General features: G+C 38.2%; 4 protein-coding genes across 7 annotated transcripts; 3 read left to right on the plus strand and 1 right to left on the minus strand.

Annotated features, from left to right (window-relative positions):
• The first annotated feature begins 1,009 nt into the window (after positions 1 to 1,009).
• LOC113467673 (dynein intermediate chain 2, axonemal-like) lies at positions 1,010 to 2,575 on the plus strand. The gene is made up of 2 exons (XM_026823999.1): positions 1,010 to 1,548; positions 1,952 to 2,575. Exons 1-2 carry the CDS (start codon positions 1,354 to 1,356, stop codon positions 2,177 to 2,179), a joined length of 423 nt encoding a protein of 140 aa, XP_026679800.1. The 5' UTR covers positions 1,010 to 1,353; the 3' UTR covers positions 2,180 to 2,575.
• A 773-nt stretch (positions 2,576 to 3,348) lies between these two features.
• Positions 3,349 to 8,262, plus strand: LOC103509679 (dehydrogenase/reductase SDR family member 4). 4 transcript variants are annotated; one of them, XR_003391656.1, is made up of 9 exons: positions 3,352 to 3,688; positions 3,907 to 4,022; positions 4,469 to 4,649; positions 4,844 to 4,921; positions 5,208 to 5,354; positions 6,015 to 6,149; positions 6,811 to 6,866; positions 7,626 to 7,792; positions 7,964 to 8,262. XR_003391656.1 is itself a non-coding variant. In XM_026823986.1 (8 exons), exons 2-8 carry the CDS (start codon positions 3,910 to 3,912, stop codon positions 7,738 to 7,740), a joined length of 825 nt encoding a protein of 274 aa, XP_026679787.1. In that variant the 5' UTR covers positions 3,349 to 3,688; positions 3,907 to 3,909; the 3' UTR covers positions 7,741 to 7,856. The 4 variants fall into 4 exon arrangements, 3 of the variants coding, with proteins under 3 accessions (XP_026679787.1, XP_026679786.1, XP_017299858.1); XM_026823986.1 differs by lacking the exons at positions 6,811 to 6,866; positions 7,964 to 8,262 and adding an exon at positions 7,145 to 7,200 and having other exon boundaries at positions 3,349 to 3,688; positions 7,626 to 7,856; XM_026823985.1 differs by lacking the exon at positions 7,964 to 8,262 and having other exon boundaries at positions 3,350 to 3,688; positions 3,884 to 4,022; positions 7,626 to 7,862.
• Positions 8,263 to 8,523: 261 nt separating this feature from the next.
• Positions 8,524 to 9,752, minus strand: LOC113467628 (deoxyribose-phosphate aldolase-like). The gene is made up of 2 exons (XM_026823905.1): positions 9,193 to 9,752; positions 8,524 to 8,825 (listed from the first exon to the last, which is right to left on the minus strand). The coding sequence occupies exons 1-2, from the start codon at positions 9,542 to 9,544 to the stop codon at positions 8,524 to 8,526; spliced, it is 654 nt and encodes a 217-aa protein (XP_026679706.1). The 5' UTR covers positions 9,545 to 9,752.
• A 333-nt stretch (positions 9,753 to 10,085) lies between these two features.
• Positions 10,086 to 11,057, plus strand: LOC113467681 (uncharacterized oxidoreductase MexAM1_META1p0182-like). The gene is made up of 3 exons (XM_026824011.1): positions 10,086 to 10,296; positions 10,523 to 10,584; positions 10,911 to 11,057. The coding sequence occupies exons 2-3, from the start codon at positions 10,523 to 10,525 to the stop codon at positions 11,023 to 11,025; spliced, it is 177 nt and encodes a 58-aa protein (XP_026679812.1). The 5' UTR covers positions 10,086 to 10,296; the 3' UTR covers positions 11,026 to 11,057.
• The last annotated feature ends 2,222 nt before the right edge of the window (positions 11,058 to 13,279 follow it).

Consider the following 13,279-nt stretch of genomic DNA (forward strand, 5'->3'; position numbering starts at 1 on the left):
GAACAGGCTTGGGAACATTACTTGAAGAAAAAAAAAAAAAAAAAATCTGTTGGGACGCAGGGGGAATAGGGGGGAAAATCTTGAAAAAGTAGACTGGAAATTTGGAAAAAATGGACTGGAAAACCGAGAAAAGTCAGGGAATTTTATTTTTCCATTTTGGTAGACACCCTGGGCGCTCTAATTTCATGTGCTCTTTGAGAACTCAGCTGCAAAGAAGAGACAAAAAAACGTGTGGAAATATTTAAGAATTAATTACTTAAAAAAAATAATAATAATAATAAATAATGACAAATTTCAGGAATAATATGAATAGAACAGAATAGGGCCAATATAAACAGAATGGAATAGAATAGAACAGAATACCAATATGTTCTCTGACCCTTTCCTTACAGGTGTGCGATGATAGACTGAACACTCTCCGTTGTAATGACAATGGAGAGCTGGTAGCCGTGGGCAGTTCCAATGGATCTCTCTACTTGATTCAGTTCTCGGATAATCTGGTTACCGCTAATAAAAACGACAAGGTTCTGCTAACAGCTGTAAGTCTCAATCTATTTTATTCTTGATTAGATAGTAGATACCTTTCCTGACTGGCTGTCAGACTAGTTATTTTTTTCTCGAAATGTGAAGTACCTACCTACAATAGGTGGGAGCTTGCTAGCTTAGTTAGCTTGAAGGGTAGAGTGTCGACCGTCTGCCTTGTAAGCGCTAGGCCGCGGGTTCCATTCCCGCCCATGACGGATTTAATCCCGAACGTATAATATTCGTTCTCGGAACGGCTGACTTTTTCCTATCCTGTCTTCCTTCTCTCTTCGATTTCTGGACGATAAGACCTTAGCTGTTACAGTTTTCTCTGTCAAACCTCTTTAAATAATATAAATAATAATAATAATAATTTTACCAGATGTTTGAGCGCGAGACGCGGCGAGAGAAGATCATAGAGGCCAAGCAGCGCGAGTTAAGACTCAAGGCGCGCTCCGTGAAAAATATTTTTCCTGATGATTCACTATTAGTTGTCCAACTCGGGATGTGACGTCATCGCGTTATTGTGACGTAATTTTTTTTCTAGAAATGTGAAGTACAATAAGTGGGACCTTGCTAGTTAACTTGGAGGGTAGAGAGTCGACCGTCTGCCTTGTAAACACTAGGTCGTATATTCAATTCCCTCCCAGGGGGAACTTTATCTTAAACAGGTAAGGTTCGTTCTCGGAACGTCTGGCTTTCTCCTATCCTATCTTCCTTCTCTCTTCGATTTCGGGACGATAAGACCTTAGGAGTTAAAGTTATTTCCCTCTGTCAAACCTCTAAAAAAATAATATGTAATAATAAAAAAGACTAATAATAATCTTTCAGATGTTTGAGCGCGAGACGCGGCGAGAGAAGATCATAGAGGCCAAGCAGCGCGAGTTAAGACTCAAGGCGCGCTCCGTGAAAAATACAGACGACGCAACCCACAACGCAAAGGCCAAGGGCGAGGAGCCTGCGTTTAGTGTGGGCGGGCCCTTGGTAGTGGCGGCCGAAGAGGAATTTTTCGCGTCCATTGAGCAGGTAAGAGCCGCCAAAATCGGCCACATGAGGTACCTACTAGATAGTAAAATACAAGTTACCTTTGACTGGCTGGGGGATCTTAAACAGGAAGTAGACCAGCCTAGTCTGGCTGGGGGACTTTAAGCAGGGAGCATACCAGCCTGAAATTCCCCTTGCTAAAGAATTAGCGAAGGTTGAGTGCAAAGGGCATACATTCGTAAAAAATTGTAGCCAAAACCAAAAATGTCAGCCCAAAAGCGATCACCCTAGGGCTTATTGAGGGCTGGGAACTGGGTGCCGTATTCAACGTGCTATCGCCGCTGATTGACGTAAAACAGTAAAACTAAAAACTCATTTGGGTTGTCCTAAAAACTCATTTCGTTTGTCCCAAGAACTCATTTCAATGTTTCGACTTGTTTTTCAGCTCATGAAAACCCTCTCGGCGATTGACGACACGAAAGTTCGCAAGAAAAAGAAGAAAGTGAGACCGCCATTCGATGAAGATGGTTTGCCCATTGAGAATTTCGATTCGGAAGAAGAGGACGATGATGGCGAAGATGAAAAAGAGGATGAGGGCGAGGCGAAACCGCAAATCATGGACATTATAGATGACGATGAGGGCACTTTGGAAACGAAGGGGAATTTATTGTGAGGCATTGAGGTGCAAAATACACTCATTTCCAATAGGTTATTTTGAATATTTTGTAGGTACCTAGTTATACCTACATATTATGTACCTATAGGTATCCAGTATTAGTCCCTCAAACTGATTCATATTCCTAATGCCCGCCACTCACGTTCAGACTGTCTGACAGACCGCGGTCTCACAGGCATTAATAGTAGGAAGTAGGTACCTAGCCTACACTATACCTACCTACAGTTATCTAGAATGGGAAAAATTAATCAAGGGATTTTTTACACATTAGTGAGATTTCGCATCCTGTTTCGGGTCCAATGTTCGACGAGTTTTGGTTTCTGCGCATGACACACGTTATGGGGTTTTGAACACGGGGATCGGAGTTACGATGTTTTGGCTTGAACATGGGGATTTTTTTCGTATTACGGTGATGAAATTCCCATGTTAGAAACGCGCGTAAATTTAAATTCTTTTTGAATAGATCACGGTTATTTTACATTTTTGAAGGGGAAATTAATTTTGACTGAAATTTTTTGATGTAGGTAGGTATCTTAATTAATTCAGAAATTAATTAAAAACAAAAACATAGCAAAAAACTCATTTTTTATGTAATAATTAATTATTAATTTTTTCTTTTCTTCGTTATCTGTTATGTCCTTTTTTTACCCATCGTTTTATTTGTACAAAAAAGAACGTAACAGATAACGAACACGGTGGAATAATTAAATTGAGAAAACAAATAAATAATTTTAAAAAATCATTGTTTCCTGTTTTTAATTAATTAATTCAAAAACTGATTTGAATAATTTGTTATTTAGGACAAGACAAAACATTGAACAAATTAAAGGTATGATTACTAGAGCGTCCGCTAGGTTCGCTTCGGTTTTCGGTTTCGGTTTTCGATCCCGTGCTAAATCTAAAAACATGAATGATGTAAACAAGATGGCGCCAACATGGGTTGCGTTATGGGGATCAGGATTCGATGCGAAATCTCCCTATTCTGTAGATGAACCACGAAGAAGTGTGATATTCTGTAGATGACCAACGAAGAAGTGTGATATTCTGTAGATGACCAACGAAGAAGTGTGATATTCTGTAGATGATGATGTAAACAAGATGGCGCCAACATGGGTTGCGTTATGGGGATCAGGATTCGATGCGAAATCTCCCTATTGAAAAAAATCCCACCCATGATTTCTCCCACTAGCGCTCTCGTAGTCAGATTTCGAACTAATGATAACATTACATTAAGGGCGGGAAATTTTAAATTTTGTTAAAATTTCCAATTTTCATTTCCGTTTTGCTAACAAGTGGCCTCTATCTTATCAGTTTAATCCCTACTACCTGTTTATAAGCTAATTTACTAGAAGAGAAAGTTCAATGCTAACTTTGTACAACTTTTTGTGATCATTAGAAACACTGACTGGTTTTGAAAAACCTTCAAATATTGAAAATTAACAGATTAAAATAAGGAAAGTAATAAAAGGAAGCAGTTAAATCTGTGTTTTGATTGATTACACCTTGGTAAGTATATCTGATTGAATTAATATGGTAGGTCTGCCTGGTACATAATCTAGAAGCTGTGGGTTCAAATCCCAGTCAGAGTCATTGAAATGTGTCATTAATTTTGGACACAAAACATTTTCAAAACACCACTAAAATGGATGTTTAACATAATGAAAGTTGCTAATGAAAAGATGCCGCCTTTCCTTTAACTAGTTTCAACTTAAATTTCCAAATAGCCAATGTACAAGCTTCTCACCAGGGTATTTTCCACGAGTACCAAAATTATGTCCACCGCAGTCAATGCTTCAAGACTAGCAGGAAAGGTAGCAGTAGTCACAGCTTCCTCCGATGGGTGAGTAATTATTATTATCTTTCAAGGGGAGAATTCAGTTTTGTTATTCCTAAAATGATTATTTATTAAACCCCCTTTCTGGGAGGATTTTGAAAGGATTATATATATATTTTTTTTTTTTTTTTTTTTTTTTTTTTTTGGGGGCTTTTTTAAGGTTTTTTTTTTTAACTCCCTTTTTGGGGGTTTTAATTTTTTTTTTAGGAGGCTCTTTAAAGGATTATTATTTAACTCTCACTTTAAGGGGTTTTAAAAACTTAAAAGGAGTTTTATTTTTATTTTATTTTTCAAGATGAGTGTTTCACCACCATTTTTATTTTGTAGCAATGAAACAACTGCTACTTTAGACACATATGTGGTTTGTGTTGTAGCATGCCATCCCATAGTATATCCCTCTTCATTCCACATCTCTAGTTTCCCTTATTTATTTATTTTTTCTTTTCTTTCAGGATTGGCTTTGCGATTGCCAAAAGGCTGTCAACAGAGGGTGCAAGTGTTGTGATAAGTTCCCGGAAGGAAAGCAATGTAAATAAAGCTGTAGAGACTCTACAGAAAGAAGGACATCAGAAAATTTCTGGCGTTGTTTGTCATGTTGCTAAAAAGGAAGATAGACAGAAACTGTTTGAACATGTAAGGCATTTTTTTTTACAACTTTAAAATTGGAAGGGAAAAATTGTGAGAGAAAAAAAAAGGTGAGATGTACTTAGGTAGGTGTAGTGTTAAAACTTTAGCTAGCTCAACTTGAACCCTATTATGTATGATTAACATGTGATTTATTTTATTTTTATTTATTTATTTTTTATTTTTTTTTTTTTTTTTTGCAGGCTGAGAAAAAGTTTGGAGGCATTGACATTCTAGTTTCAAATGCTGCTGTTAATCCTGCAACAGGACCCGTTGTAGAGGTAAGATAGAGATGCAGAATCAAAACTAAAGTGAACTGGAGAAACCCTGGTTTTTTTCCCTATATTGATTGTTTTCAGAATCCAGAAAACGTATGAGATAAGATTTTCGACATTAATGTAAAGAACACATATACTCGTATGTATCTTCTAACATGAGAATTTTTTTTTTAATTATTATTATTTTTTTTTCACCAAAGGTAAGTTTTAGAATAGAATTTCCCTGTTCGTATTGCCGAAATGAGACGCTCAATTAGGAATTATACAAAGATATCCATTTTGTTTCCAGTGTCCAGAAAATGTGTGGGATAAAATTTTCGAGGTGAACGTAAAGAGCACATTTCTACTAACGCAAGAAGTTCTACCCTACATCAGGAAAAGGAACGGTGGCTCCATTGTCTATGTGTCTTCCATAGGAGGTCTTGCTCCATTCAAGGTAATTTCAGTGAACTGTAGAACTCGCTCAAGCGGGACCCAACGGGAGTCCCGGAAGTCTAATCGATCCGAAAATCTAATTTGAAAATGTCCCCTATGCGTTGAACATTTCTGCCAATTTTGATCAAAATCGGACAAACCGTATGAGAGTTATGGTGAAATAAAGAGATACCTACACAGACAAACCTAAGGGCAGAATCGTAGTTCTTTGGAGGATTATCTGGACAATCATGTGCTGTTGGCTTTTCCCGGCCCCACTCAGGTTGGGTGAGGTTAGTGTGAGGAGGTGAGTAGCCTGTTGCCAAATACAGGTTAAAACCCTCTTCACTAAAAACCTTAGCAGTTATAAAGTTCCACAGTCTGGCTGGGGGACTTTAAACAGGGAGGATACCAGCCTGAAATTTCCCTTGCTAAAGAAATAGCAAAGATTGAGTGCGAAGGGCATCCACTCGTAAATTTTTTGTAGCCCAAACCAAATGTCAGTTAAAAGTAACCACCTCAGGACTGATTGAGAGGCTGACGAAAAACGGAAAAAGGCGAAGAAAAAAGTGTTATACAGTGTCACAGTGATGTCAAATCCCACTTAAAAGAATCTAAATTGCAGGGAAATATTTGGTTTACTCACCCAATAATTGAGTTCTTTGTTTTGTTATCTTCACAGCTATTAGGTGCGTACTCTGTGAGTAAGACCGCTCTATTAGGATTAACCAAAGCTGTGGCACAAGATTTGGCGTCTGAGAATATTCGCGTCAATTGTCTGGCACCTGGAATCACCAAGACCAAATTTGCTGCTGCAGTAAGTTTTTATTGTGTATATCTCAACTATTTAATATTTTGCAATTCTTCTTCTTTTCCCTTCTGCCCTAACGAGCGTCGCGTTCCTCGAATATCCAACGGCGGAAATCGTTTCTCTGTCTGAATACTCTTTTGAGTTCAGATTTTTCATTTAATTTTTATATATTTTCGCTTTTTATGATTTTATTTAAGGAAAGGTCGTAGGGTAGTAGTTCTGGTATGATAGTGACACGAACGTCAAGAGTTTGAAGTGTCGCCTGCGGCTTTTATCAAAACACGAAACTTTGAGAACACTTCATTACTCACTACATCTATTACACTGAACCAGTCTAATTGGGACCTGTCTAAATGGGAAAAGTTTGAAGTGTCGCCTGCGGCTTGTATCAAAACACGAAACTTTGAGAACACTTCATTACTCACTACATCTATTACACTGAACCAGTCTAATTGGGACCTGTCTAAATGGGAAACCTGGATAAACGGGGGAAAATCGTGGCTCCTTCATTACCTACTTTTTTGTAATGCCGATCCCTTGGAATCCCAGTTAAACAGGTTCGACCGAGGTTGGGTGTCATAATTTATTGCCAAATCCAATGTCCCAATTTTTTGCACCCTTACCATTCGATTTAATTTATGTTCTATTTTATTCTCTTTCTCACCAGCTATATGAAACGGAAGAGGCCCACGAAATTGCCGTCAGTAATGTACCCATGGGCAGGTGAGATTTATAACTTTATTTTATATTATTACTTTTTTTTACTATTACTTTATTTTTGCCTTGTGGGGCCCGCAGAGGCGCAGAGAGGCCCCAAAAACAATTTATAAATGTTCATGGAAGGGTATTATTATTATTTTTTTTTTACTATTACTTTATTTTTGCCTTGTGGGGCCCGCAGAGGCGCAGAGAGGCCCCAAAAACAATTTATAAATGTTCATGGAAGTGCACCCTTACCATTCGATTTAATTTAAGTTCTATTTTATTCTCTTTCTCACCAGCTATATGAAACGGAAGAGGCCCACGAAATTGCCGTCAGTAATGTACCCATGGGCAGGTGAGATTTATAACTTTATTTTATATTATTACTTTTTTTTACTATTACTTTATTTTTGCCTTGTGGGGCCCGCAGAGGCGCAGAGAGGCCCCAAAAACAATTTATAAATGTTCATGGAAGTTTACCAGTATGATATTTTAAGTAACCAGATAAGGAGTTCGCCTACCGCCTAGGGCGATCTTTATCCTAAACCTTTACAAATGTCGAGAACTTGGCCATTAGGTCATTCTCCCAACAAGGAACTGTAACAACGGAGGTATTATCGTCCCGAAATCGTAGAGAGAAGGAAGAGAGGATAAGAGAAAGCTAGCCGTTCCGAGAACGAATATTATCCGTTCAGGATAAAATCCGCCCCGGGCGTGAATCGAATCCGCGACCTAGCGCTTAAAAGGCCTAAGTTGTCGATGACTACTATTTTGTTTCAGATTGGCTGTTCCGGATGAAATGGGGGGCATTGTGGCATTCTTGTGTTCGGACGATGCTTCCTATATCACTGGGGAAGTAATAGTGGCAGCGGGAGGAATGCAGTCCAGATTGTAAATAAAACATGCATACATGAGAGACATACTACGGGAGGGGCATGCTACGACACCCTTACGCATCTAATGTAGCAGTTGTTCTATTGCTACGAATACTAAATAAGAACGGCGGTGAAACATCTATTTTCCTTTCGAAAAATTGATCACTGTGCACTATTAGACCAGTGCACAGTGGTCAGTTTCTCGAAAGGAAAATACACCTATACAATGGGTTTTATTTTTATAGACCTTACGCATCTAATGTAGCAGTTGTTCTATTGCTACGAATACTACGAAATAAGAACGGCGGTGAAACATCTATTTTCCTTTCGAGAAATTGATCACTGTGCACTATTAGACCAGTGCACAGTGGTCAGTTTCTCGAAAGGAAAATACACCTATACAATGGGTTTTATTTTTATTTTTTTCTCCTTCTTTTAGTGATGTATGAAAAGGTTGTTGTTATCTTTTTTATTATTTATATTTCTTTATTTTAAAAAATATATGTGTATAATGGGAAGATCTTGGTTGTGTTAAAATGTAAGCCCGTCTCAGTTTTTGTTCTCATTTGATAAATTTCAGCTTAGTGGGTACAATTTTGCGCTTATGCTCAGGTATCCAGAATCCACTATTATCCACTAGTGGGTACTATCCACTAGTCAATGATAGTTGATGTTTTTAAAAATCTGGTGTGAACATCACACGACTGGATGATATCCTATTGAATTGTTATTTTTTGGGAGTTTTAGGTAAGGTTTTTTGGGGGTATTCCTCAATAACTTCTTCGATATCTCTAAACGTTTAGTCACAGCTGAATACTGCCGGATGTTTTAATGAAATCACTGCCAGCAAACATAGCCGTCATGGAGGCACAGTATATATTTTCACTTGTCTTCAATTCACCCACAGCCAGAATTGTTTTCATGTGAATCTTTTCTCCGCATTTCTCCTTCATTTGTTTCACTTCACTGAAGAGCTCTGGCCATTGATTGTTTAAGACGAGTGACCTCTGAATAACTATGTCCACTTCATCAACTTTCTGTTTGGCAAGAAGTTCTATTTCATGCAGTCTTGTTTCGAGAAGGTATTGACCACTTGGGAATCCAGCTGGAAAAGAAGTTTCGTTTAACCTAACCCTATAATAACACTGGTCACTGCTCGTTTGTGTCAGTTCCTTTGGTAGCATTATTCCATGGACGTGACTTTTGCACAAGTAACGTTACTTGTGTTCTTCTCTTCTTCTCGTAAAGAAGGTCAACGGGACTGAACTCGTTACCTCCGGATGACAATACCTTTGCTAGTTTAACGACCGTGGAGTGTCCTAAAATCAGATCCTTTAAAAGCAACCTTCCTTGGCCTTCCCATAGCATAAGGTTGTGCTTATCTGCTTATGTACCGGGTTGAGATAGGCAAGGTTGGTAAACTAGCTTTGTTTTTAAGTTATCACTCCCATGCCAAACTGTAGAAACAAAACCACGTAGAACTTTTTCTTTCAGTTCTTCACTCAATGGTTGAATAGCTTTCAGTGTTAGTGTTTCAACAACTGCTTCTGTATCATCTCCCGAGAGAGTAGTCAGGTCAATAAACTCGATGATTTTCAGCAGAAGAGACTTCTTGTTTTTGATACGGGATAAGTCCACAGCCTCAAACTGCCTTGTGAGATCTTCGAGATATTTTGTGTTGATCTGAATGTCATGGACCCATTTGAAATCGGTTGTGTTGTATTGATCTAACTGAGGAGGGTTTATAAACAGTTTGGATTCTTCTATTGCAGGTGTTTCAGGTTGGTTTAACACATCCAAGATATCTATACCGGCTTGAGTCATGTTGGAGTGAATGAAACCTGATGAGAGAATAGGTGGCAGGGTTTATCCTTATTTCTGATATAAAGTGTTAAGGGTTTTTTTATACTTACCTCGCTGGTAAGCTATTTGACATAGGGAATAACTGAATAACTGTTATCTGATAAAGGAGATAAAAACGCAGATTTCCAGTGATAAAACTCAAAAACTGTGATTGTGTGATTTTTTAATTTTTTTTGAAACCGATAAAAAATGTAAACAAAAAACACCTGTTGATTTTTCGAGGGGAGAAATCCAAGGACGAATTGAAAAATCCCTTTTTTCTCCCCGGAACTTTTTGTGGCGGCTCAGGTGATGGTTATAATTTTTAACCGATAATATCTGTTGGAAGAGAAAAAAACTTGTATCATTTTGTCGCCATCTTTTTACTTTCTATTATTTTTCCAACAAATCCACTTTTTTATTATTATTAGCATTTGAACTAGCAAATGGAAGAAGAAATCAGCTGACTTTGCATTTTATTATCCAGAACAAAAAGCACTGTGGTGGGGATAAAAAAAGTAACCACAGTGGAATATTTTGGATTAGGAAAAATTTCCATTTCAAATAAATAAAATACCATTATTTTTCAGGAGTTCAGGTTCATTGGCGCCTACTCAGTCAGCAAGACAGCTCTGTTTGGATTGACGAAAGTTGTGGCCGAAGATCTGGCACCTGAGAACATTCGGGTCAACTGTTTAGCACCTGGACTTATCAGGACCAAATTTGGTGACCGAGTAAGTTTATTGATTTTTGACGTCTAGAAGTCACCCTTTGAGTTTTTTCCACTCGTAATAATATTACGTCATGTCTATTGTATTGTAAATACATTTAGGTACCTAGGTATTACGATTTTACGCTAATTCCCTGGTACCTATAATAATAATACCTACCTGCATTTTTACTCTACATATTATTATACCTATTATAGGTATATAAATTCATTTATCTGTATGATTTCAGATGCTTGTTGATTCAAGAGAGGAAAATTTAGATGTGCTAATGAGTTATACACCCCTGGGCAGGTAAGAAAATAGTAAATATGTAAAGTTGTAGATGAGACTCACCTACTTCTTATCGTTTTGAAAGCGAAGAGAAAAATCGATAGCAGAAAGCCAGCTGGCTAGCCGTTCCGAGAACGAACCTGATCTGTTTAGGATAAAATCCGACCCGGGCAAGAATCGTAACTTTTAATTTTATTTTCTTCCAGAGTTGGTGAACCGGATGAAATGGGGGGCGTTGTGGCATTCCTGTGTTTAGCTGGCTAGCCGTTCCGAGAACGAACCTGATCTGTTTAGGATAAAATCCGCCCCGGGCAAGAATCGTAACTTTTAATTTTATTTTCTTCCAGAGTTGGTGAACCGGATGAAATGGGGGGCGTTGTGGCATTCCTGTGTTCGGACGATGCTTCCTATATCACTGGGGAAGTAATTGTGGCAGCGGGAGGAATGCAGTCTAGAATCTAGATGGGATTCGAACCCGGCAATTCGAAGCACCCCCAGACAGCACAAATTCTTGTATTAGCGATGTATAGGTGATGTAAACTTCCACACATGAGCTTTATTACACAAGTAAAAATCCATCAATACGGTGTTATACCCATGTTTGAAACATTTAGATGAAACAAGAAAACAAGGCCCAAAAGGGCCGACAAATTTGTCGGCAAAAATAATCTTGTATTCCACAGATGATAGCCATGTTATCAGTAAGTATTTTTCCAATGGAATCCAATATTTGAATCAGGATGTAATAATTGTTTTTTTAAAGAATTTGATTACATGTGTATTATTCAAGCCCCTATTCTTCCACACGTTAAACCTTGTATTTTTTCACACTTAAAACCTCGTATTTTTTCACACTTAAAACCTTGTAATATTACATGCTAAGAACCCAGTATTCTTACACACTTAAAACCCAGTATTTTTACACGCCAGAAACCCACTAGAAATGCTGGTGGAAAAAAGGCAGAATTTTCTTTTGCTGCCTTTTGGTACCAAGGCAGCAAAAGAAAATTCTGCCTTTTTTTCCACCAGCATTTCTAGTGGGTTTCTGGCGTGTAAAAATACTGGGTTTTAAGTGTGTAAGAATACTGGGTTCTTAGCATGTAATATTACAAGGTTTTAAGTGTGAAAAAATACGAGGTTTTAAGTGTGAAAAAATACAAGGTTTAACGTGTGGAAGAATAGGGGCTTGAATAATACACATGCAATCAAATTCTTTAAAAAAACAATTATTACATCCTGATTCAAATATTGGATTCCATTGGAAAAATACTTACTGATAACATGGCTATCATCTGTGGAATACAAGATTATTTTTGCCGACAAATTTGTCGGCCCTTTTGGGCCTTGTTTTCTTGTTTCATCTAAATGTTTCAAACATGGGTATAACACCGTATTGATGGATTTTTACTTGTGTAATACAGCTCATGTGTGGAAGTTTACATCACCTATACATCGCTAATACAAGAATTTGTGCTGTCTGGGTAGTAAAAATCTTTACTAAAAAAAAAAGACAAAAAATGTCCTTGTGTGTCACTTGTTATGCCGTTCCCAGATCTTTGCCAAATTTTATGACACGACTTGGACTCGAACCACCAATCTCCAGATAAACCAAGTCCAAAGTCCACTGTGCTAACCACATCACTGAGTTTGACTTGAACGTTTCCTTACATTATTTTCAGACTGATAAGCTATATGGTGGAATTGACATTTTGGTGTCCAACGCAGCCGTCAATCCCGCAAATGAACCACTTGTTGAGGTAAGAAAACTCAGAAATATGTAATACCTACTTTCTTTTTGTGGGCAGATGAATTTTTGGACTGATAAAAAACTTGCTTAAAATTCAAACTAAATTCTCAGTCGTACGTCCCATCTCAATGAGATTGACAGGCCCAAGGAAGAAAAAATTAGACCAAATCCATGGGAAGTTGGGACAATGAAATCTGTGGCTGATAAGACTTATTTTATACAGCAACCTCCGTGGCCAAGTGGGTATCACACTAGGCTTGCACGCAGGAGGTCCGGGTTCGATTCCCGGAGGGGCCGAGGTTTTTTCGGCTCTGTGTTTGGAGTTCGGGGTGCACTCAGCCTCGTGAGGACAATTGAGTAGCTACTTTAATCGAGTAACGACCAGTGGCGGCATTACCAGTGTAAAAAGATTGATGATGAATGAGAATTAATAGTAAAGGAGGCACTTAGTAATGCTGTGGTACTCACAAAAGTTGTGAAAAAACTCTCTGCTTTACCACAAAGAATTCACGATTTGATTCGATTTTTTGATTGACTTATAGTATACTCCCATGGCGTAGTGGTCACTGCGCTCGCCTTGCACGCGGGAGACCCGGGTTCGATTCCCGGCGGGGTCAAAAAACATAGCGACTGGTGCCAGTAGGTAAAAATATTTGGTGTTAGGATTATTATTACAATGTATTGATTTTTTTTATTATTTTTTACATGTTCACAGTGTTCTGAGGTCGTTTGGGATAAAATTTTTGATGTGAATTTGAAAAGCTCATTTCTACTGACACAAGAAGTGTTGCCATACATGAGGAAAAAGAAAGGTGGCTCCATAGTCTATGTGTCTTCCATAGGAGGATTCAAACAATTCAAGGTCAGTATTCTTATCCTAAGGCCAGCCACTCCCTATCAGGTAAACCTGACAGGTACAGCTGAAAAGGTCCACCCATTAGGTCTACCTGATAGGGAGTGGCTGCCCCA

This window comes from Diaphorina citri, unplaced genomic scaffold (genome assembly GCF_000475195.1).
Source record: "Diaphorina citri unplaced genomic scaffold, Diaci psyllid genome assembly version 1.1 scaffold24, whole genome shotgun sequence".
In the NCBI taxonomy this organism is placed as follows: domain Eukaryota; kingdom Metazoa; phylum Arthropoda; class Insecta; order Hemiptera; family Psyllidae; genus Diaphorina; species Diaphorina citri.